Source organism: Tenrec ecaudatus, chromosome X (genome assembly GCF_050624435.1).
Source record: "Tenrec ecaudatus isolate mTenEca1 chromosome X, mTenEca1.hap1, whole genome shotgun sequence".
Classification (NCBI taxonomy): Eukaryota; Metazoa; Chordata; class Mammalia; order Afrosoricida; family Tenrecidae; genus Tenrec; species Tenrec ecaudatus.
Window position 1 is genome coordinate 32,865,871 of NC_134548.1, and position 26,982 is coordinate 32,892,852.

Sequence of the window (26,982 nt, forward strand, 5' to 3'; positions counted from 1 at the left end):
GTCCTTCAAAGAGAACTTCAAAATTGACCCAACTACACTTCAGGAGCACCCAATTGTTTCTAGCTAACAATGGAAGCTATATTACCAAAATAAAATAAAAAAACCCATAACCCAGGTGTAATCAAATCAATCCAAGATTGTTTGAACTCACCTAGAGGCACCTCCAAAGGCCTGGCAATCTACTTTAAAGCCCTATCGAGTTAAGTTTGACACTCTATCTGACTCTCCCATACCAAAATACATGAATCATATATAAACATTGAGACCCAAAAGACATGTAGTTATGATAAAGCAGGTGATTTGTTTTATAAAACTCTGCTTTCGTGTTACCTCATGAGTATGAAATTGTTCTTTTACTTCTTCCACATCATTGGAAATCTCCCCTTGTGCTTGCAATGCATCCTCTGCAGAAAGAAGCCATGAGAGTACTTCTTCTAAAGCTGTTTGATAACTGTCCAGGTTTACTTCCTTCTCCATCAGTGACCTGCCAAATGACTTGTCTTCAGGAGTTTCCAAAAGCTGAACAATAAAATAAATTGGGTGTTATACAATTAGTATTTTTGCAGACTGTTCCAGTACATTAAATGATAAATTGTATGAAATAGTTAAAATGCTAGAAATGTCTACTTGCATTAACAGAGACATGAGCAGCAGACTCATACAATTAGCAAGTTTGCATTTTAAAAACCTCTAAAATACACACACGTACTTTCTGAAAGGCAGATAAAATCCACACCAAAATAATATTTTACTAAGACTGATTTGAAGTACTTTAAAGAGTGTGTTAGAGCACCTCATCCTGTTGCATTTTAAATGCTATGCTTTTTCGTCCATGGGTAATTATCATTCAGTTCATATTTTCAATATTTTACATACCCATTATTTCATTTGATGCACATTTTTACTTTTTGGGGTTATATAAATACACAATTTTTATTATTTCAGTGCATTTTTGCAGTGGTGTGTGTACATGTATATATGCAATGGAACATATATAGGCAATGATATATATATATATAATGTCATGGTATATAAGTAATGGTATAAATATATGCAATTGCATGTGTGTATGTAGGTATGTATCCACACACATATATAAATGGTTTGTGTGTGTGTATGAATAATTTCTGATGGGTCCTAAGTTTATAGACCAGCATTCACTAGAAAATAAACGATGAAGGGATGTAACATTTAAAAAATCTGTCTGCCTTGCTACCACACAGCATGCCTGGGAAAGTGGATGATTACAGATGCAGTTAGGTGAACATTTTACATCTATTATTTGATCTCCCTTGGGACACATTTAAAATTTTCCCTAGTTTTCTGCTTTCTTTCCATTTGATGATTTTCTCTGTTTTACTTTGTAATTGTTGTTGGGTTTTGTTTTTTTAATGTGTTTCTGTATATGAAAATATGCAGATAAGTAAAACTATAACGATAGTATGTAATTGGACTGGCAGTATGGCAGGGGCGGTGGTGGGGAAATGGGGAATTAATAATGATGTGTATAAAAATGAAAATATATTCTAAAATTGATTGTGGTGATGCCGGTACAACTCTTACCATAATTGAGCTATTGATTGTACAATTTGTGAACTCTATGCCAATAATGCTGTTTTTAAAAAATAAAATAAAACAGCTATCTGGTCAATACAATGGTGGGATTTCTAACGTAATGCTATGCGGTATGATTTTGTCCGATGTTTCCAGAAAGCTGTTTACAGTGGAGTCCTGAATGGTGAAAACGGTTAATACGCTCAGTTGCTAATAAGACAGCTGGAGGTTTAACTCCACGAACACTGCCTTGGAAAGTCTTGGCGATGTGCTCCCACAAATCAGGTTTTCACAAGTAAATTATGATATATCTGCTACCCATTAAGTAAATAAAACTAGAAGGATGTTTGGTGAAATTCTTAATAGTAGTCTCATCATTTCTTTGCGGACCCTAAATATGCGAACAAAATCATCATTTAAAAGAGGATTTCAGCCATTTATGACACAATTGACAAAGATGACCACAACACAGGTCCCACAATACTTCATCTACTACCTAGTTTAAAGGACTATGAAAGCAACCAAGAATATTGATGGGAGAAAGCAAGGGGTTAGGGCTTATTTTTTTTGGATGCTCTGGAATGCTGTTCCTATCTATATGTCCTCCCAACCTCAAGCCACCTGATGGCCACTTCAGGATAATCAACTGTGAAAGGTAGGGTTATTTCCAGGATTGCATAGTCATTTAGAAGCTGAGCCCTGTGTTTGCACAGATCCTAAAGCCATGGAACTGTGGCTCTCAAGTGACAGGAGAGAGAGTTCTTGCTAAAAACTAATATGTGTCTATTTTTTTAAATTAGGGAAAACAGCCATTACAAACATTTGACCAAATAAGGCATGAGTCTTTCTTCCCTTTGTTGCAAGGTTGTTGGGTTTAAATACTTCTCAGAAGGTTCTTAGCCAAGAGAGAGGCCTGCTGAGGTAAGGGTAAAGGCACTTCACTTACATAATTGATCAAAGCAAAAATATCATTGAAAAAATATGTGTAGAAGAAGAATCTTTAAAGTTCAATGATATCAACCAGAATTGACTGCTTTATTAGAAATTATTGATATATATCTATATACATAATATATAATTGGGATAACAGTAATAATATATCATTGGAATTATATATCCCACTTGTCTACTCAACATTTTTGAGACTATGATTTAATATCTATTGTATTTAATATCTATTGTATTTAACATCCTGTACGACCACCACTCATAATCGCTGACAAACTTTCTACCACCACTTCTCGCCCAATGGGATGAATAACATACAAAAGGAGGACAGTAACAAGTACGCGCGAGCGTGTAGAGCAATGGCACCCTATTACTAAGAATACAAAGACACGTGGTTGCTGTGGTAAAAAACGTTTAGAGAATCCTAAAAAAGTTAAACACAGAATTAGTATATGTTTGAGAAAGCACTGGTTCTTAATATCAGAGTTATGAACAGGAAACCAAGAACAGTATAAAATTCCAGGATCTAACTGGAAGAATTCATTATCTCACTCAGAGCAGAGTCATAATGTGTGGGGTCTTCAGTGGCATGTTTCACTCGTATTTCTGTTCTCCTTCGGTGAAGAGATTTATTTCACTGGGCTGCCAGAACCAACTTCGGACACATTCTCTAATTGTCATATCATCTAGTATGGCAGTACATAGTGACACTCTTTGGTTTGATCTTTACACCAAATCACACACTAAACTGTTAATAGAGAAATGGCACAAATGGCCTAATAGATCAAAATCACAAAACTCTACAGAGCTTCCATGTCTCAATGGGGCTATTCATGTGGGATACACAAGATGGATGTAATTTCTGAAGGTCATATTCAAATGGTATACTCCTATATCTAAATACTGATAATAGTGAATTTTAAAGTATACATTAATGAGAAAAAATACTTAAGCCTGAGTTATCAGTCAAGAAAGGGAAAATAAAGGTATGTAAATTAGCAAAGAAAACTACCACCCTGTATTTACAGATAATATGATTTATAGATAGCAAATTTCAAAGACTTGGCAGGAAACTGTTGGACTGAATGGAAATTCTGCAAGGTGGTAGAGGATAAAACCAACCTACAATACCCAGTTCCTTTAGAGTGTCTATACTAACAAAAAGATCTCTAAAAAAGAATAAAGAAAAAAATTGACAATAGCCAAACAAAAAATGAAATACTTAAGAATAAACCTTACCAGAGAAACAAAAGAAGTATAAAAAGAAAACTATAAAACACTATTACCCAAACCAAAAATTGACTTAGATAAATGTAAGGATATACCATGCTTATGAACAGGCTTAATTAACACGGTGAAAATACCAATACTACTCCAAACAATCTAAAAATATAATATAATCCTGACCCAATTCCCAACATCTTTCTTTAAAGAAATGGAAACACTAATTATCAACTTCATGTAGAAAGGATATTGATCAAAGCACTACTACAGAACAAAGTAGCAGACCTCTTACTTACTAATCTTAAAACCTACTACATAACATAGTAATCAAAACTGTCTGGTACTAGTACCAAGAAAGGTATATAGACCAATGAATTGGAAACCTATAGTTAAATGGATCCGCCTACACACACTGATCTTTGACAAAATGATGAAACACATTAAATAGCAAGTCATAGTCTCTTTAACAAAAAGTGCCAGTAAAACTGAATATCTGTTTTCAATAGAAAAAAGCTGGAGAACTCACATTCCATGTCATATAAAAAAATCAAGATGAAGATTAAAGACCTAACTACAAAACCTGGAATTACACAGATCATCAATGAAAATATAGGGACAAACTTAGTGGCCCCTTAAGATATGGCATAAATTCTCTATTAAACATAATGATAAACATACAAACAGCAGGAGCTGTTTGATATTATTCATATTATTAAGACATTTATGTGCATAAAAATATTTCACCAAAAGTTAAAAAGAGAACCCATACACTAGGAAACATTCTGGCCATGACATTACAGACAAGGAACTAATATAAAAAACGTATAACAAATTTCAATACCTCAACAAGATGAAGATAAATAATCTAATTTTTAAAATGGTCGAAGGACATGAACACACACACTACCAAAGACAAATTTATAAAGAAATGTTCATGATAATCAGTCATTTGAGAGATGCAAACAAAAACAATAATAAAATTCCATCTCACATCAGTATTAATAACAAGGTTCAAAACAAAAATGTAAACTAAAAGAACAAATTCTGGAAAGAGTCCAGATAATCTGGAGCTATTATGGAATGATAGCATAACTGTAAAATGGTACAACCACTTTTGAGAGCGATATGGGGCTTCCCCACAATATTGGGAATGCCACACAACCCAGCAATTCTCATTTCTATATATCCTAAATTACTAAGAGACATGACACAAATAGACACATGAACATGCATGCTTATAGCAGCACTATTCACAATAGCAAAAGGATGGAAATATCTGATGCCCATCAATTGAAGAATGGATAAACAAAGTTTGGTACATGCATTAAACTAAACAGAATACTATACACAATTTAAAACCAGTGATGAATCTGAGAAACCCTTCAAAATATGGATGATCCTGGAAGACTTCATGCTGCATGCAATGAGTCATAAAAGGACAACTATTGTATGAGATGACTATTATTTTAAAAGACCAAGAAAAGGCTGTTATATCATAAGAAATATTTGATGGTTACCCAGGAGTGAAAGAGGATGGAAGGGAGGGTGAACAGGCACTGGCTAAAAGACAGATAAGGGTTAATTTGTGTGAAGGGGGACAGCTTTATGGAAGGTCAGCCAGAGCAGGTAGTTATTCAGAACCCTCTGCTCAGAGGGGCTTCATTCCTGTTCTCACCTTAGAACTCTGAATTTCATCTTTGGCATTTGTAATTAAAATTCAAAGAGGCAATACAGTATCCACATGAGCAGATTACTCACTATTGCCCACTCAAACTTCCAAGACTATTAGTCTTTATTGGGAACAAAGAGCTGCATTTTTCTCCCTCACAGAACACTATAAATTCGAACTGCTGATGTTGGAGTCATAAATATAATTTTTAAGCCATTGCATTTATGACTCATTGGAGTAGTCTCGAAAAGTACAACAGGTGTGTCTACTCCATTAGTGAATTGGGTACCCCATAACAGAGCTGGGGAATGCTCGGCCATCCATCCCAGCTAATAGCACAAGCCTCAACAAAGAAAAGCAGAACCAGCCATCACATTAGGGGTGAGTTAGGTACATGTTTGACCAAATATACCAGGCTCATTTTTAGTGGCAAATTTTGCATGGTCCTCAAGTAATTTAAAGATATCCAGATGACCCGCGGCAGTAAGAAGGTTCCCTATCGTTGCCTTAGAATAACAGATTTCTGGTATGTTAACAATTTGTGAACATTTAGGTAGACTCATTGCCAATACACAGTTTTACATCGATAACTAAATAAGTGGAGACACAAGCAGCCTCTCAGAGCTCTGCTGAAACAGATGTGAACCAGAACTTTCAGTACACAAAGAAGTCAAATTTAAGAAAAGACAATGACCAAGGAAACCTATCGTATCCTTTCTTACTCATATTACTTCCCTATATTAACAAACCACTCATGCTGAATCTGATGACATAAAAATTAAAGTGAAAAATGTAGCAGACCATAGTTACTTTTCCTTTTAGTCCTTCTTGCTCATCAATGAGCCGAAAGTACAGGATATTGGTAGAATGTGCACATATCAAGAAGTTAAACCAATACAGCCAAGTAAGTTCTGTGCAGTATTCCGTATGCGCATGGCGCACGGAAAACAAAATGCATATGTACGTACAAATAACAGAGTAAGAATTGTACGGTATCTGTGACTCTGCTTGTAAATTAAATTCTTATTAAAATATTTAAAACTAGCCTTTCCCAATCTAATGGGGAAAGGCAGAAACTATTTTTTATATATTTTATAATTTTTATGACAAGAACTAGCAGCTAAAAAATAGCATGGGAAGTCAAGAGACAGAAGATGAAATAATGAAAATGGTTTTATACTTTTGCAAATTTGTATAGCATATTTTGATTTCTTCTGGCAGGGTTTCTGCATTTTCAACTTTTTACAAAACTGGGCTCCAAGCTTGGGTAGGTGAAGACAAAGCAAAACTGTCAACAAACCCCTGATATTTTGACATCTCCATGTTATAGGTGAAAAAAGGATGAAAGATTCTATGTCTACAGCAGATCATGAGTACTAAGGTCAGGGGTCATCGAAGCAAACAGGTATAAATCTTGACCTTGGCCCAAAGTCTTGTGACTGTAAGAAAGTTATATAGCCTATCGATCACAAGCCTTACTCTTATCCTATGTAAAATGGGATAAGTAATTCTTTCCTTATAGCAGTAAGAATTAATGGAGAATAAAGTAGTTGGCAGAATCGGTGACCTTGAGTAAGAACTCAATAAAGTATGTACTTATCATTAGATTCCTTTATAGAGAAGAACTATTTTTAAACATAGTTTGCATTCCAGATTTCAGGAACCACAAATATAACTATTGTAGAAAATAAAAATGTAAAAAGAATAGAAGAGAATTATCAATTATTTAAATAAAACCTCTGTGCAATTCAACATTCAACCAAGCTCCTGCTTAATAGTTCATTAAAAGCATTAAGTATCTTTAGTTCAAGTAATCACCAAATAATAAACTACAAACATGATTATTCAAGAAACACAACACTCCATTTTATCCACTAGTGAGATGTGAATAACAGCATAAAAGTTTATGATTTATTGATATTAAAACACTTTCAGGTTTTAGGAATAAATTAAGACAAATCCTTATACACAAGAACATTATGTCTGTTGCACATTCTGAATATAAATATCTTGGCTGGGATGGTTCATGAAAAAAAAGCTTTGCAAAAATATCAAACTAAATTCAAACATGAATAAAAGGTGAAAATTGTATAAATTACCCAATCCTTATTTATATTAATAAATTCTCATATGTATAAACATAATTATGAGCAAAATTGTCAGCTGGGTTCTGAGTAATTGCTTCTTTCTAAAACTTTTATTTTCAATATATAAATCTTGAAACACCCAGTAATTCCAGAAGTGATTTTAGTTGGTCAAAACTAATAATTTTTAAGAAATAAATAGAGAGTATTAGTGTATGTCACTAAACTTAAGGATTCATATTATTAATGTGTGGTAAACTTTTGTTTCATATATAATATACATATATTATATATATGTATATGAGCACCAGATCAAGATGTAAATGTTGGTATTTTGTTGGGGTTTTCCTACAGTTGTTGAAACTAGATGTCAAATGGTTCTAGAATTTCAGAACTGAAAATCATGCCAAAAAAAATTAGTGTAAATTCACTATTTTCAATAGACCTTGTGGAAGGAAATGGAAAGAAACACCTTGTTACATATATCCATTTTAACAGAAAATTCTGACAGACCAAAATATATAAAGTTATGTTTCCAATTTCAAAATTTAAAAACTATGTTTCTGTTGTCATGGAATTTCATATTGCACGGAAAATGTGGTCTGTTCATTCATATCATGGCATCTAAGGGAATGTTCTAGGCAACTCTGTCTTCACATTGTACAGAAGGAAGTCTATGCATAACAAAGGCAGTCAGGAAACATTTCATAAGTGGAGATGCCAGTATCTTGAACTGGAACTAATTTTTCTCTCTCTCCAATTTTATTCTAATTTCTATCTTTCTCACAGTAGTTTATACTTCTCTGCAGTACACTGGGAAAATCATGATTCAGTTAAGAGGCTTAATAATGAATGGGTGGAGCAATTTTGTTTGTTTTCAAATTTGAGAACACAAAAATGTATTCAATGTTTTCCTCACATAGTCTGCCCTCTTGGTTGAGGAATTATTCGAATGTGTCACTAGGTATTTTGAAGACGTAGCTAATGCACAAGGGTGGCGGAGAGGAAGGGTCAAGACACAATATCAAGGGAAGACAAATGACCATGTGTGTGAGTCTGGAGAAGTCCAGGGCAAATGTTGGGAAACATATTTTTAGAAAAGTTTTCTAGTAATAGAAATTGTCATCATAAAGTATAGAACAATAGCCTTGACACTGATCCAAACATAAATATTAGTAAAAACCCAGTTTACTATCCGCCTTGGAGACACTTTCTTGGGTAAAATATTTCACCTCTCTCACCACTTTCCTCATCTGTAAAATGAGGAAGAGAAAAATCTGTCTTTGTAGGATTGCTGGAGAGACTGCATGAAGCAATGCATATAAAAATGCTAAGCACATGCTACTTTTCAAGAAATACTTGGCAATGCTTACATTTGGGAACCAATGCTCATTGAAATGGCAAATGATTTTTATGAGGAAACGCAGTTGAATGATCTGTGTGTATTTTTAGAAGCATGGTTTTGGCAATTTAAACTGAGATAAGTCATCAAATGGCTTTGTACAGGTACTGAAATCAGCAATCCAGCACACCACAAAGCTCTTATAAAAATAGCTGGGATATTTCCAGAGGGCACAATCTATCATGGCACAGTTTTATATTGCTGATGAAACTGATCTACTTTGACAACAGTCCCCAAAGTCAGCTTTAAAATGTGTTACAAGCTTTCACCTGGATTAAATGAACAGATAAACAAACAAACAAAACCACTTTATTGTTCTTGAATATAAGAATCCTTCAAAAACACTGGGAAATTTTGTTATGCTTAGTTCCTTCAAATGTGTTATATTTCTTTTTTTACAATCTAAGCCAATGCACGGATGATGAATTTTTGGTATATTCTATAACCTTTTATCCCTCAGCAAAAGATTATTTCAGAGCTAAAGGATTACAGAGGGACAACCAAGTGGTTCCTTTACTAAATACCATAATAGCAGGTCACAGAAACTAGGATATGTATCTGGAAATACTCTTGGTACATTTCTACTGGGTATCCTTAGAGGTAGAACATATAAACCAGGGTATTATTTAAAGTATGAAAAATGATTACGGAAGTGGTTTACAAGGAATTAATTCATCATGCAACAGTTTACCTCATACATTGAATCTAATGATACTTTTAAATAGTTGATTTTTAAAGTACTGTTTCTGCCTAGAATTAAGTCAAAGGGCAGTCTTAATGAGATTTTAGGAAATATTACCTCCTGATGTCACAACAACAGTAGAACAGCCATAAATATGCATAAAGCAGGGACTACTACAGCTGTCATTAATTGTTGACAGTTGGCTAAAGACTTAATGTACATTGTATCATTCTTCTGCATTCCAGACCAGGATAGAAAAAATTAGTCAACTCAGGAAAATTTGGTGATGAAAATAGAGCTTGTCAAAGAGCACATAATCAGTAATTGGTTGATTTGGGATTTAAAACCAGGTTGCTAGATTCCATATCACACATCTTCATCAATTATAAAATCAATTTTAATAAGGAAAAATAATACTTCAAAGGCAATGAAGTAGCACCTTCTCCAGATAAACGAAACTCTCTTCTTTGAGAATACTATAAAATGTATCTTTTCCCTTTTCTTAACTCTCACAAACACAGAGTTAATGGTTTTCAAGTTACTAATAAAATACACTGGCTCCCATATGTCAGTCAGTCCGGCAGGCAGTCAGAAAGCAAAGGTAAAATGTTAAGGGTGTTTACAAGACACCACCTCATGATGAATACGGGGACATGGGAAAATAAAGCACACAGAGTAATAACTTTATCCTGGCAGGTATGTGCCAAGGGCACTGTTGGGACTCTGTGCTGCTGTTGGTGTTCAGGGCACAGGCTCTCTTCTGCCTCAGCAACACTAGGAGTCACCCTCATCATTGTGGTTCTATGTTTGAGTTCCTTGTGGCAGTCACTTCCTCTTTGTCACTGATTATGGCCTTCAGGTTGGATTTCGCTTCCGCATTAATGTCATTTGGAAGCTTAGTATGTGCCGTGTCATTTTCAGTCACCTCTTATTTATATGCAAACTGAAAATGAATAAGGAAGATGTAAGAGGAAGTTACACAATGGAATTAGTGTGCAGATAAAGCATATTGATTTTGTTTGCATTACCAGAAGAAGAAAAAGAACCGATTACAAGGATTTAGGTATAATCCCTTCCTTGGGGAATGGACAACAGAAAAGTTGGTGAAGGGAGACGTCAGACACTGTAAGACATGAAAAAAAAATATATATATATATAAATTATCAAGGGGTCCTGAGGGAGGGGGAGACTGGGGAGCGAGGGGAGGAAATGAGGAGCTGATACCAAGGGCTCAGGTAGAAAGCAAATGTTTTGAGAATGATGATGGCAACAAACATACAAATGTGCTTGACACATGGATGGATGGATGGATTGTGATAAGAGTTGTATGAGCGGGACCAGACTTCAACCCAGTGTCGCAAGGTGTGAATGCAATATCCCGGCGTGGAGGAGGGAACCAGTGGAGAGGTCTGGGAGGCTGGCCCCAGCACCATAAATTAAGTGGATTCCTGCCCCTCCCCCGAAAAGAATTTGTTCCAAAGGACGACATTGACTCTGCAGCTCTGGGAGATGGACATATCTGATCAGAGCACACGGGAGCAGATGAAGGGGCAGGAGGAGAGAGTGGAGCACAGCCTGGACCACTAGGCCGTGAGGATGATGTTCCTGAGTAGAGCAGCCAGTCCACAGAGAGAACAACATGGCTGGCCCTACTATGAGACATGATGCCCCTCAGAGACTAAGGGCGATACAGGGGACAGCACCGGAGACACAGTGTGGGAATTGCACCTGACCTGATCCCACCACACCGAGGCAAATCACTGGGGGAGTGCAGCGGAACAGCAAGGGAATGGAGTGGCAAGGTCCCCAGGGAATGCTGAAAGTGGACTTTGGGGCCAGGGCGTGGTGCCCCAACAGACTGGACTGGAAAACGCTCCTAAGGGCCAGCAAACGATGTCTGAACTAACTACAAGCTTTTCTCTTGTGAAAAAAAGAAAAAAAGAGTTGTATGAGCCCCCAATAAAATGATATTTTAAAAAAAGGAAAAGTACAGCAACAATTTTCCTTATAAAGGAGAATGGTAAGACTGGCCCCTATACTCCAATCATGTTATCAAAAGCAATCAGTCCCTCATGAAGGATACCAGGTAACAAAGAGGAAGATTCTTAGCAAAATGAATTGACAAGGTGACTGCCATGTTTGGCCGCCTTCATGAGTTAGTAATGCAAGTCCTATTCCCCTTCAGAAAACAAAGTCTCATCACTATGTATATCACAAGTTGTTGATGAGTTCTCCTCCAAAATCAACGTTGTGTTTTTCTTCATAGAGTCCTACTTTGCATATATAGATTGAGTAAGCTTGATGAAATGTTATAATCTCTAAGCACGCTTGTAAACATTTCAAACCTTGTACTATCCCTTTGTTTTAAGGACAGTCCTTTGGTCCCTGTAAAAATTGCACATGAACATTATTAAGTGTTCTGTTTCCCATTATTCACAATGTTATCCAGAATTTATTATGATCCACTGGCCAAATACCATTTCATAATAAAACATACACAAAAAGATAATTTTACAGCCGTTAGGTTGATTCTGACTGGCTAATTGTCTCAGATTGTTAGTGTGGTGGTTCTCCAAACTCCAAACTCACTCATTGAGTTGAGTCTGACTCATAGTGACCCTATAGGACAGAGTAGAACTGTCACTGTAGGTTGCAAAGACTGTAGGTTTCAATCTTCATGGGAACAGGCAGTCCCATCTTTCTCCCAGGCACTGGCTGATATTTTCAAACTGCTGATCTTGAAATTACCAGCCCAACTCATAACCCCCAATGCCACAAGGTCTTAAGGTTAGCAGACCAATAAGAGACAAGTAAATATACTTCTTGCAGTCTCTATTTTCAGGCAAGGTACATTTTCCACCAGCAATGATATTCATCATTCCAAGTCCTCTTCTGAATTCAGCTTTTTTTTTTTAAATTATCATTCAGCAAAAATGTTATTTGATGTGCTTTTAATGAGTCAATACCAATTCATAGTGACCCTATAGGACAGAGTATTATATAACAATAGGCATGTTTTCATGCCACTTCAGACCAGTTGCAATTTCTCACCTCTGTCATTGTAGGGCAAAAACATTCATATATATATATACATATATACATATGATAACTGGATAACTTTCAGTACAATGTTATTTAGAATCATGGATTGGAATTTGAAATATATCTTAATGGGTAATCCCCAGTACTTTCATGCTGGACTGGTTTAGCAATTATCTTTGGAGACGTTACTAGTCACCATGAGGTCATATCAAATTCGGGTGGCTGTTTGTATAAAAGATGAGAGACACTGTGGCAGAAAGAAGTCAGGATAATTTATCAACAGAGAATGCACTTAAATGTGCAAGCCGGGTCACATCTTGAGATTACCAGAGCTGGGAGAACCAGGACTGGCTCTTCCCCACAGCTGTTTTTCTGTTGCTAGGTGGTATTGCATCCATTTCTGCTCATAGCGACCTTATGTACTAGAGAAGGAGACATTGCCCTGTCCTGTGCCATCCAGACATTTGGTCCTATGCGTGAACTCACAGTTGCAGCCACTAATCCATGTTGCTGAGGGGCTTCCTCTTTTTTTCTGCTTCTCTATTTTACCAAGCATGATGCCCTTTTCTAGGGACTGGTCTCTACTGACAACATGTCCAAATTACATGAGATGAAAATACACCATCCTTGATTAAAAGTGAACTATCTTACAATCAGGCTACCTGTCAGGCTGTACAGTTATGGTCTTTAAAGCTAGTCAGTATCTAGTATTTTGTTATGGAAGCATAGGAATTTAATATGCATACATTTGGAAAAGCAGGAGGCAGGGTAGATTGGTTTATAACACTGTAATTTTTACCACCACTACCCCTAATTGAGGAGCCCTGATGATTGCAGTTAGTTATGCGCTAGACTGATAACCACAAGGTCAGTGATTTGAAGATCCAAGGGGGCAAGATGAGGTTATTTACTCTTGTAACAATTTACAGTCTCGGAAATCTAAAGGGACAGTTCTATTCTGTTCTTTAGGGTCACTATGAGTTTGAGTTCACCTCAATGGCAGTGGGTTTGTTTTTTGGCATACTAATTGTTAATCAATTGAATTGTTCACTGAATTTAATCTCACTCTATTGCATGAAGTAAACAGACAGTGCAATATTTTCTTTACAATCCCAGATGGATCAAGTTGGCTACCTTCTACGTGAGTGATTCTAAGATTGTAGATTAATCTATAAGGCTAGCTTATGTTTAAAATCCTATAGAATATATAATAAAAAGAATAATGCATAGAATTTACTTTTTTAGCTTTCTGGAAAGTACTCCACTAAATTATGTGATTTAACCTCACAACATAAGGAACAGGGATAGCCTACATTTTACATTAAGGAGCACAGAGTCAGAAAGATACAACAGCTAGCCAAGGTCATTCAGTTAAGCAAGAACAGAGATGCGATTTGAAATCAAAGCTTGGTTTTCTGGGGAATGTAATTACCAGATTTTTCAAAAATAACTCAAGGGAAATTTTGAGTGATCTTTTGCATTTCCAAGTGATAGCTGGATTTTTAAAGATGTATTAAAATTACAATATAAATGTGTACTATATTTTACATAAATATAATAATCATGTCTTTCATTTACCACCAAAGATATTTATAGATTTTATTTGAGTCATCCATTATCTTTCATCTCTAGATCCCTCTGTCAAACAATTTCATATGGTGTAACCTCATTCATTTTGGTCTACCATTTCCATATTCTCTATAACATTGAGAGAGCTGGCATTCATTATCAGAAGTCTCTAACATCACTGAAACACAGATATATATATATATAAACATTTTGAAACAGACCATGCAATATGGAAAGTATAAAATATGTAACAACAATATTACTGGAAATTATCAATCCATATTCGAACTTGGAACACATGTTAAAATGTAAAACATGCCTATTGTTATATAATAACTTGATTAAATTTTCCGTGGAAACAGTAAGGGAAAGAGAGAAACTAATGGAAAAAATTCCTTGCTTACTTACTAATGATTAATACTCTGTTTATTGGCTTTCTGAGGTTTCATTATAGTTTTAAATTACTCTTGAGTAAAATAATTTCTCATTTTCTAGATTCATATGACCTGTAAGTTTTTCTTACAAAAGCCCACTATGTATACAAGGAAAAACTTTTTTATACATTGCTTTATTTTACAGTACACTAGAAAGGAAAGGTAGCCCTGGAGGTGTATATTGGTTTCACTGCTGGCTGCTTACTGAGAGGTCAGCAGTTCAAAAGCACCAGCTGCTCTTATGGAGAACTAAGAGGCTTTCTAGTCTAGTACAGAGTTACTGTCTTAAAAACTCACAGGGGCAGTTCTACTCTGTTCTAAAGGGTCAGCGTGAGTCCGCATTAACTTGATGGCACTGAGGAGAAACGAAACATAACCTTGCCAGTTACATAAACTATAGTAATGGATCAAACTCTAAATATTAAACTATGGTGGCAATTTATAATCTGAGCATGAAGGGAACTTAAAAACAATAGACTCAAGAAAAAGGGGAAGATCAAGTATGCGTATTATCTGTGGAAATTAGAAAGCAGGCTTGAACAGGTCATTTCATTCAATGAGAAAGAGTCACATCTGTATTTAGAATCTCTTCATTTGGAAAAGCTGGGAGACAGTTTAAGCTCACTTTATAAAGCTTTTCACATAATCCGATTGTGCCTCGGCCTGGAGGCACACACATGGCATTTGTTGAAAAGGATTGTGATTGCCTTGTAAACTTTTTTACAATGTTATTAACATGTTTTGTTCCATATACTTTGCAAACATTGTTGTTCTTCCCAATGCTTCACAAGAACCATAAACTGTCAATTGCTGTGGGAATAGTCTCTCAGGGCGTGGACCATCTAGCTTCCTTTTTTCTCTTTCACTTGGCCTTTTCACAGCTCATTAGCACCTCAACAAGGACGTTGAGGCAAAGAAAGGAAAAGCTGTTGAAATCCTAAACAATTACCTTTGCTCCTTGTCAGCAGCATATATTACAAAGCATTGATACACTATAAAAATTAGCTAAAATGGGATCCACAATGATGTATAATGTAATACAGTGACAATCTGCCTTGACTGATTTTTTTTCCTTCTATATTGTCTGAAATGCTTACTGAAATGGCTGGATATCTGAGCATACTACAGGCTATAATGGGCTACTGTTAGCGATGTGATGCCCGTGAGCAATGTATAGTATAAGGCATTGACTATTTTTCAATGAGAAGGCAAGACAGTGAAATTCTGCTTTCCAAAGGAAGATTTCTGAGAACTGAATACGTTTCCTAGGATGCTAAAAGTGTGCACACTGACAGGTGCCATATGGAAAGATCCTTATGGACCTACCTTGGTGATGTGGGTGCTTTGGTTCCAGAGCACAGAAATGAAGTAAATAAAATAATAAAGTGAGTCTCTATTTTTTCCTGTGTGTCTCCCAGTGCATACAAAAGTTATGTTTACATACACTGTAGTCTATTCATTCTGCAATAGAATCATATGAGACGCTTCAAATATTGTAGGAATTACCAAAAGGTGATATGAGATGAGAAGTGAGCACCTGATGTGGGACGGGGGAAGCACCACACGACTTGCTGGATTGCACAAGACACAGGGTTGCACAAACCTTGAATTCATAAATAGATCAATGAACCTGGGCAACACTACAGAGCAGAGCACAGTAAACCTAGATGTGCTTGCAGTTTGTCTAGGGCCCACCTGCGCCTCTGAAGTCACCAGCACCCTGGCTATTCCCTAGAGAAGGCAACTCACTTTGGAGCAAGCCCAATGGCACTCATATTTAATTAGAGGTGATAAATAATTGAGTTGGCCTAGGTTCCCCTGGCAAACTCTAATAGTTCTATGACAAATATAGAAATTTGCATTTTCACAAGGACATATAAAGTTCTTCAGCAATGTAAATGTCAAAAACCCAAACCCACACTAAAATAATAAAGGAACCCAATGCATCGTTCAGAAATGCCAAGATGCCTGATGCATTTGAACCTTTCAACTTTCATTTGAACTTGAACCTTTAACCAAGTGCATTAATTGTTCGCATTACCTGCGGATTCCAAGAAGTGGGGACACGGGGAAGATAATGAATTTAGCAACATGTGTGATCATGTAATATATTGAACCCGATGAATCAAAGTGTGAATTGAAGGACAAAGAGGAATTTGAATTATTTTATTTCATTTTGACACGGGTAAAAGGTGTTAAACAAACAGAAAACCTAGAAAGATGTTTTGCAAGCTTTTGTGAAGTTACAGATTCCATTAAGTTTGGTTTACAGTATATTTTAGATCATTTAGCGCTAAGTTCACTGTTGTCCATAGTGCTATGAGGTACAGAAAATAAAATTGGATAGAAAGAGCTGCATGAAGCAACATCAACAATTAATATACTTAAACAAGGTAATTCATTGGACTTTAGATGCTATTTACATGGGGGCATGGATTATAGAGATGCGTTTACTGTTACTCATAGAAATCTTTAATGTGACCTTTATTGCAGTGATAGGAAAGAACAAATTTATAACACAGGTCTTTTCCACACATTATCTATACCTCAGCTATACCTAGACAGAAAGGTCCCATATTTCCCTGCAATTTGGAGTACTTCTTTCTACTTAAATCCTATCATGGAAAATGCAATTGAATTCCAATGCAATATTTATAAATATCTTTAAATATATACCTTTCATCACAAATTCTAAATCTGAAGCAAATCATAAAGGCATCTTATTGGTAAAAGGAGTCCTAGTGAAGCAGGATATGGTTAGGCTCCTAATCTTTAGGTCAACAGTTCAAAACCACCAGATGACGCTTTCTGTTCCCATAAACATGTACAGCTTCAGGAATCCAAAGGGACCTTTTTACTCCATCTTATTTAGATTCCTCTGAATCAGAATTGACTTGAATTCAGTGAGTTTTATTTTATTATTTTTTAAATTTGGTTGTATTGACACTTATATGTTTACCAAAATCACCTTTTGAGTCAGAAATATAATTGTCATATGTAATTTTTAAACACCAATAATGCATATATTTATAGGATATCAACTTGGAGTACTATAATTCAAACATATTCTCCTTTCCTGCTGTTTCAAGAATGTACATACCAGCTATCAAAACCCGGAATGATTATTGGTACACATTTAGATGGACAATTCAGTTACATCAATGGGCTAAGAAATCTAAATTTTTTTGGAATCTAATTTTTGAGAGGGTTGATTTCTAGAGCTGGCTCAAATTGTCCCACTGTGTCTTATTATTCTCTGAAATCTGAAGAAAGTAGGGAAAACATCACATCAGGGGAAAGAATTCCATCGATCAGCAAACATAAATAATAGAATTCAAACAGAAAATGCTTTAAACCACAACACTGCACTGATTCTCATTTTACCATATTTTTTAAAAAATTGTATCATGTTAAAATTCCAGCTATGCCATGGTCTGTGTGCTATGCCTTGTATTATCTTGTCCTCTGACAAAACTTGAATATGAAATAGGAGTTTTTTATAAAGGGAGAAAAATGCACCAAGACATACAGCATTGAATAGGATAAACAGGAATCAATAACAATCATAATGACTTACTAAAATGGGAGTTGCAATCATTAAGTATTAATAGAATAAAAACTGGTTACTGAAGACACATCATAAATTTTCACATAGATTTTTCTATGTCCCTGCTTGTCCATAAAATCAACATATACAGCTCCTACTATCCACAATGAACTGAAGACTACTGCTACCACAGTGCAGATTAATTTTTTTGTTTCAATATTTCCTAGTCTTAAAAAGTTCTGCTAAATCTGATCACCATTAAGTCAACTCTTTAATTGCAAAGGGTAATAAACTACCATATATACTCGTGTATAAGCTGAATTTTTCAGCACAAAAAAACTGTGCTGAAAAACTGGGGTTTGGCTTATACACGTGCCAGTGGTACCTCAGCGATGTGTAACATCTCGTTGGCCCCCCCACACCCCCGAGGTAATGGGATGAGCGCCAGTTATCATGCGGGTGATTGATTGTCTTTTCTTGGCTGTTTATTCAAAGCACCACTGACACTGCAGGCCTTTGCATGTTTGTTTACTCACATCTAACCAATCAGAGCCGTCCAATGACATGGACAGCTCCAATTCACAGAAGCACCCCTAGTGACTCACTTACTCCAGCAGCTGAACTGGTAAGGATGTGTCTGTGGCTGTGCTCCATCTCTCCCCTCTGGTCTCTGTGTTAATTCACATCCTGCATCCCCCTGCCCTCACAGACTCCCCTCTACCTCCTCCCTGCTAAAATGTCGTGGGGTAGGGGGTTGGGGGTGGGATTATTACCATGAAAGCTCTTTTTCAAAGTCTTGTTTTCTTATCCTATTAGAGACGGATATTCTTGAACCAAAACAAAAATGCCCGTCATATGAAGCTGGTTTCAAAATGAAGGTTGAGTCAAGAGCAGAAGAGAGCAACAACAGTATTGCAAGTAGGGAATTCTGTGTTGACTAAAAGTAAGTGAGGGGTTGGCAGAAAATGAAGGCTGAATTGGAAAAGATTCCCAAAACTAAAAAGCTCCTCATGGTTTAATGTCTTTTTATGAGGCTATAGAGAGTGAATTGCATAAATGGGTTATGGAGTGTCGTCAAAATGGTTACTGCGTAACATGCATGGGAATCCACATATGTGCTCTACAAATGGCTAAGGATGACAAACATAAAGTACCAGGCATTGAAAATTTTACTGCATCAGCAGGATGGTGTACACGTGGTGTACACGCTTCATGAATAGGTGTGGATAGGTTTAGCCTACTATGTTTGAGACAAAGAACAAAGATTTCCCAGAAATTGCCACAAGACCTTGAAGAAAAATTATGTCATTTCAGTCATTTATTATAAAACAAAGAAGGATCTATAATTATGACCTGGCAGATATTGGGACTATGGATGAAATTGCCATGACTTTTGATCTTCCAAGCAACAGAACTGTGACAAGTTTAGGAGGAAAAAAAAACATTTTTTCTCAAAACCACAGGAAATGTGGGAAAAAAAACACTTTAAAGTCGTTCTATCATGATTGACTAATGGAACTAAGCTGTGTTCTGTTATTATTTTTAAAAGAAAGACCTTGCCTAAAATGATCAATTTCCCACCAAGAATTACTATGGATGCACATGTTAAAGGCTGGATGGACGAAGACTGAAGACGGAACAAAAAAATGGCTGGAAGAAATTTGGAACCGAGGACCAAGAGCAGCCTTAAAGAAAAAGCCATTGTTACTTCTTTGGAATGTGTTCAGAGCCCACCTAACAGATGACATAAAAAATTGGCAAAATCTAGTAAAGTTACTTTAGCCATTATTCCAGGTGGGCTTACATCTGTACTGCAGCCTCTGAATGTATCTTTGAATAAGCCTTTTAAAGACCGTGTGCGAAGGATGTGGCATGTCTGGATGTCATTTGGTCAAGCTCGATTAACAAAAGGAGGAAATCTCATGAAGCCTGACATAGAGTTAATAGCAAAGTGGGTTCCAGATGCATGGGAAGACATTCCAGAAGACATGGTGCGACGTGCCTTCCAGAATTGTAGTATTAGTAATGCTATGGATGGCAGTGAAGATTGCACTTTGTTTGAAAATGACAGCAATGATGGTGATGACGGCGATCTCAATGAGGACAGCATCTATGATCACCTCACACCAGCTGACGCTCTGCATTGGGATACGGATGATGATGAGGAATCCAGTTTTGAAGGATTTTAACTCTTCATATTTTAGCTTGGTTGCTGATTGAGCTCACGGAATAGTATTCTTAAGGCATCATTGTTGAAACCTTATTGTTTTTGTTGAACCTATTTTCCACTTACTGTACTGGTTTACAAATGTTAAATGACTTGTCCTTTTTGGTTTTTATTTAAAATAAATATTTAAATACATTACCCCATGGATGTCTCAATTTTTAGTAATTTTATTTTCATTAGTTTTGATTATTGAAACTCACCAATAGCTTCTGCATTTTCCACCCTAGGCTTATACTCAAGTCAATCAGTTTTTCTGGTTTCTCAGGTAATAATTAGTAACCTGGGCTTATACTCGGGTTGGCTTATATTTGAGTATGTACGTTATTTATTGTGACTCTTCTAACTCTTGCCCAGAGTCCTTTTTCTGCATGTGTCTGGGTAAAAAGCCTGGGGAAGATATGTATAGGATTCACCTGTGAGTAACTGTGACCAGAATTCACTGGCTTTGGGAAGGGTTGGGGGGAATTTCATTATCAGCAGAAGCCAGGAGTGGGGCGTGTCCTCTGGGCCTGAGATCCGTGTGCATTCAACCTCCTGGATCTAGAGGACAGCTGTGACATAAGAGAAGCAGCAGCTGACTCAGAAGTCAGGGCATGAAACAGTAGTGGGCTTGCCAGCCCACAAAGGAAGTAAAGCTGAGTGCTTTGGGGCAGGTGACTGGCTTATGGAGTGGGATGTGTCTGGGTACTTAACTGGCGGAGCTTAACTTGCCCACCCATAAGTTTGAGCTGCATGCCTACAAATGGAGGCTTACAGCAGAGTTGTATGCCCTTTGGACATCTATTAGCAACCCAGAAAGAACTTTGTAACATGTACTGATGAGCATTTCTCACTTGCATTATAGCCTGATACATACTTTTTAAAAGGTGGGAGTAGGAAGGGAGGTAGAAAATGAGGAGCTGATGCCAAGGGCTTAAGTGAAGAGCAAATGTTTTGAGAATGATGAGGGCAACGAATGTACATATGTGCTTGACACAATGGATGGATGAATGGAGGATGGATGGATTGGGATATGAATTGTATGAGCCCCCGATAAAATGATTAAAGAAACACCTCTGATCATGAATATTATCTGTTAGTTCTGTGTAGCCATTGCAATAGTTATTAAAGCCTGGAAACAAAGTAGAGAAGGCAACATACCAGTATCCTCTTTATACCAATCAACAGATTTCTTGACAGATACTTCACTTTGAGGCTTCTAGTTTGCCATCTCTAAAGATTAATTTTATATACACTCTTTATTGTTTCCCCTCCAAGCACTCTGAAGGCACACTTGGTAGTTAGCATTGAGTAGTTTCTGACTCATGTGCATGTTAAAGTTGGACAATGAATAAGGAAAATTAAGAAGCTATGCACTTTTATTATGTTGCTGGTGATGAATATAGAAAGTACCATGAACTGATAAAAAAACAAACAAATCTGTTTTGGAAGAAATATGACCAGAATTCTCCTTGGAAGCAAGGATGGTGAGACTTTGTCTAACATGCTTTGCACATGTGATCAGGAAAGACCACTTCATGGAGAAAGACGTGTTGCTTGGTAAAGGGCAGTGAAAAAGAGAAAAACCGTCTGTAAGGTTGATTGAAACATTACCTACAGCAATGGACTCAAAAAAATTGTGAGGATAGCACACAACCAGGCTGTACTTCCTTATATAGGACACAAGGTCACTATGAGAAGGGACCAGCTTGATGGCATCGAGCACCAACACAGTCATCTCAGACTCAACTTGATGCCATGGACACCACCACCGCCTGTTGCCTGGGCTATGCCATCTTCAGGACCCTGGAACTCTCGAGGCAATTGTTGCAGTCGCTGTGGATTGGGAGTGCTCTACACACACAATCTGGCGCATCTGCCAGTCGTAAGTTCTGTTTTCATTGGCTTCTTTTTGGAAGTAGATTGTCAGGATTTCTTCCCAGTTTGGATCTGAAAAATCCACAGGAACCAAGCCACCATGGATGACCCTGCTGGTACTTGAAATACTGGTTGGTCAGCTTCCAACATCACAGCAACACAAAAATTCCCACAATGCGAACCGAATTGACTGATGGCTTAGTGGCAAAGCAACCTAGTCAACTTCAATGCATTAAATCTAGCTGCCTCTCCCCTTCAGCATCCTCTTATGTTCCTTTTTTTAGTATTTTATACTGGTGAACACGATCATCTCCAAAGCCTACTTTGAGCCTTCTGTGTTACAGTACTCTCCTGAGGAAGTTCATTAATTGCAGCTAAATGTATCCTTCCTTGGCTTCCCCCCCTACCCCACCCTTTCTCCCTTACTTCTTATATGCATTTCCTAATATTTTATCCTGAAGCTCTTATTGTACATTTTATTTCTATGAAACCCCATTTACTCTTTTGTTGTGTGCGATTGAATTTCTTTATTGATCTTCTCTTTCCTTGCCCATTTACTCTTAGAAGACCCCTGATGGTGTTGTGGTGACACATTGGCCTACACAGCACAAGGCCAACAGTTAAAGCTACTTCATGGGAAAATAATCAGGCTTGCTATTCCCATAAGGAATTAAACTTTGCAGTTGTAGTCTGTTCTACTCTCATCTATTACTGTTTCATGCACCCATTTTCCACAGTATCCCTTACCTGTGTGTCTATATCCCCAGTGTTAACTGATTCAAAGACACATGGAGATCTCATTGGCAATTTCAATTCAATGTTATCCTTTCTTTCCCAGTATCCACCTTTCACAATGTCATACACCCAGAAATCCAGCCCCTTAAATCCTATGAGTGAAGTACATAGATCCAGCTGTATTATTTAAAAAACACCAATGGCCTTATGTAATAAATAAAATGATTCCTCTGAAGCATGAGATTTAAGACCCTCCACAATTTATCCTGAACATTACAACCCCACTGCTGACCAGTATCCTATACGTTACCTTCTACTTATGAAATAAACTTAACATTTTGGATTCTAAGCCTTTTTAATTTGATCCCACAAACTGAAGATAGCTCATGGGATGTGATCTCTAACTATCAAAGTTTGCCTTTAAATTCCACCTTGTTTAATCTGCTAAGTCAACACTTACAAGCCTATGCTATTTTAAAGAGGCATGCACGTCTATTAAATATCTGCATTTGGCTGTACCTTAAAGCTATCACTAGAGTGTCTTTCCTTTGACTTTCCTCTTGTTCCACTATCATGCTCAGCTTTCATTTGAGTTTCAGTAAGAACTGTAGGTTACATTACCCTTGATCACGCCCTACCAGGCCTCCTACACCCTCCTCACCACCTTTTTGGGTCACTTGTTGTTCCCTTGTCCCTGGGTATGTTAACATCATTTCCTTTCTCCCCACCTCCTCCTCTCCCATGTCCCCCTGGAACCGTCAGTCCCAGTGTTTTCTCCTCCAGATTGTTAATCTAGTCTATCTTGTTTAGACAGACCTACAGAGATAATAACATGCACAAAAACAAGACAGAGCAAAACCAAGCAACACAAGGAAACAAAACAATAACAAAAAGCCAAGTACAAAAAAAACCCCAAACAATAACACAACAACAACATGAAAGAAAAGTTTATACTTAGTTCAAGGACTTTTTGTTAACCTTTAGGAGTGTTTTCCAGTCGAGTCTGATGGGGTGCCAAACCCTGGCCCCAAAGTCTATTTTTGGTATTCCCTGGGACTTTGTTGCTCTGTTCCACTTGCTGTTCTGTTGCACGCCCTTAGTATTTTGCTTTGGTGTGGTTGCATCAGATCGGGTGGAATTCCCACACTGTGTCTCCAGTGTTGCCTCTATAGGTCAGTGAGGGACTGGCCATATGGTCTTCTCTGTGGATTGGCTGCTCTGAGTGGGAATATCGTCCTAAAAACTGGGTGGGCCAGGATGTGCTCTACCCTCTCTTCCCCCCACTTCATTTGCTCCCAGGTACTCTGATCAGGCTTGTCCCTGTCCCTGAGCTGCAGCTCCAGTGCAGACAATACATCTTAATGGCAGTAGAAGGCTTCATCTTTCTCTCTGTTTAAGGGGTTGTTATTGTTGTTGTTACATACCAATGTGTCTTTTCTAACCCATAGCAGTCTTATACACAGCAGAATGAAATCCTGCCCAGTCCTGCATCTTTCTCACAATTGTTCCTATGCTTGAGTCCACTGTTGCTGCCATGATGCCAATCCGTCTTGAGAGCCTTCCTTTTTCACACTGCCTCTCTTTACCCAGTAGGATGTCCGTCACCAGGAACTGGTCCCTCCTGACGGCATGTCCCAAATCTCCCATCCTTGTCTGGCCATCCTTGCAAGCAGTCTCCTTGCCATCTCTGGAGAAGTCTGGCCATACTTTTTCTAAGACAGATGAGTTTGTCCTTTTAGCATGCATATGAGGCCATGGAAAATGGCATATCTTGGGTCAGGCGCACCTTACTCCTCAAAGTAACACCCTTAATTTTCATTTCTACAAGGTCTTGTGCAGAAAATTTACTGAATACAACTCATCTTTTGATCGCTTGACTACTGCATCAAGGAGCATTGATTGTGGATCTAAATGTAAAACAAAATCCTCGACAACTTCAACTTCTCCATTTATTATGATGTTACCGATTGGTCCAGTGGTCAAGATTTTGGTCTTCTTTGCATTGAACTATAATCCATACTGAAGACTGCAATACTTGATCTTCAGCAGCAAAGGCTTCCAGCTAAAAGTCCTAAAATAAGGTGAAATACTATGGAGTGGTAGTTGTTTTTTTTAAAAAGCTATTTTAGTTTCTATTAACAGCCATTAATCGTTGGCATTCCAGTATTGGACTTTTGGATATATGTCTTCATATGGCTTCTTCTCCTATTCCTATATGATTACTGTGCCTACTCTACAATATATATATATATATATATATATATATATATATATATATATATATATAATCACAGATTCACAGCCACAGAAGTCAAAGAATGCATGTAAATATGTAAACATGCATACAAAAGTGCTTCCAAAGTTCATGAATATTAAATTTTAAAAATTAAATTTTAACATCAATCTTTGAAGTACATGTGTAATGTACTGAAAGCTAGGGCTTCAATACATATTTTGGAAGGGGGAAACCATTTGATCCATATAAATGATCCTTGGTAAACATTACAGATACTATCTTTGCAGCAACTATCATGTGATTGATCATACCATATGTAGAAATATGACTATCTGTATGAATTAAATATATTAAAGAATAGTAATAATATGTAAATTTGACTATTTTGTAAACCTTAGTCTACTTTGACTATCAAGATGGGGAGTCAGATAAAACAAATGATTTTAAAGTTATTATTTTAACAAAAATCTTATTTTTAACTAAGATCCATGAGACACTTTCAGAATTTTCTGCTTCATAAAATTTAAAACAAAAATTATAAAAGTAAAAATTATTTTGTGTGTTTGTCTGGGTACTTTAGAGAAACAAGTCCACAGAAACACATGTATAAAAGAGTTTCATATAAAGGTTAAGTGTACCTCAAGAAAACTTCCTAACTCAGTGCTACTCAAACCCACAAATCCACCATTAACCCATATGTCCGACACCAATCCACAAAGTCCTCCGCCATCTCACAAAACAGATGCAATGATGCCGGCTACAGGAGGAAAGCCAAGTCAGTGAATGCGTAAGCATCTCAGCGCTGTCAGGGTTCTCCACATGGCTGCTCCAGCACCCAGGGCTGCATCGGGGTAGGTCCATGTAGCTTCTCCTCATGGATGTTTGGCAGGAAGTGAGCTTTGCTAGCTGAATCAGGGAACTGGCTAAGGGAGCTGTACCCTGGTCTGACCATCACAAACCAAGAGACCCGAGAACTAGTAAGTCAAGGCTCACCAAGCCATTTACCCCTCTGCCCTTCAATTAACCCCACGTGTTTATTGGCCAGGTGGGCACAATAAACTAACTACCTCAATCCACCCCTTGCCAACTTGGCAAGTGTACATAATTCTTTAGCCTCACAATTTCAATTAAGTTACACCTACACTTTAGTCCTATAATCCTGTGAATATGCTTGCCCACCTATGAAAGTTTATAAGTCAACCAATTCATGCCACTATCCCCCAATTTTGGGTATCCAATCTCTATCCTGCCCACTTTCAACAGCCCTGTCCTCTGAGGAAACAATCATGTTTTTCAACATGAAGAATCTACATTCCAATTGGAACCTTGTGAAGTCTGCATCCATTCACAAAGTCAAATCAGGACAGGCCATTCATGAAGTCAGCAACAATATGCACCAGTTCACAGGCCCAAAAATCACCATTTGGTCAGGTTCTGGTAAACTCAATGTGGGCTGCCTCACTCAGCCTCCACAGAGTTCCAATTGGTTGCCTTGAATTTAGACCATGGGCTCTCACCAATACTCAACAAGCCTAGCCCCCTCATAGTATGCCATGAACCTTAGACCAGTCAACTTGCTCTTGTCTTCTTTTTTTCCTGTAAACCAAGTCCACAGGTATCCGTGGCCAAACTCATTTTCCTATTGCCACAGTGGATGTTGTATTAACCTAAATAGATTCTGTGAAGGTAAAAAAATGGCAATGTTTTAAAGTCTGTCACCATAAATAACAAATACTGAGGCTGGTCAGTGGGTGAGTTAACGTATGTAGGAA

The 26,982-nt window shown here is 37.2% G+C and overlaps 1 protein-coding gene across 1 annotated transcript in view; it reads right to left on the reverse strand.

Moving 5' to 3' along the window:
- LOC142433260 (dystrophin-like) overlaps positions 1-26,982 on the reverse strand; it is a 432,482-nt gene that overhangs the window by 234,897 nt on the left and 170,603 nt on the right. The window contains exon 7 of the mRNA XM_075538341.1: positions 331-519. Coding sequence (XP_075394456.1) covers positions 331-519 — 189 coding nt within the window. The remainder of the gene's footprint in view (positions 1-330; positions 520-26,982) is intronic.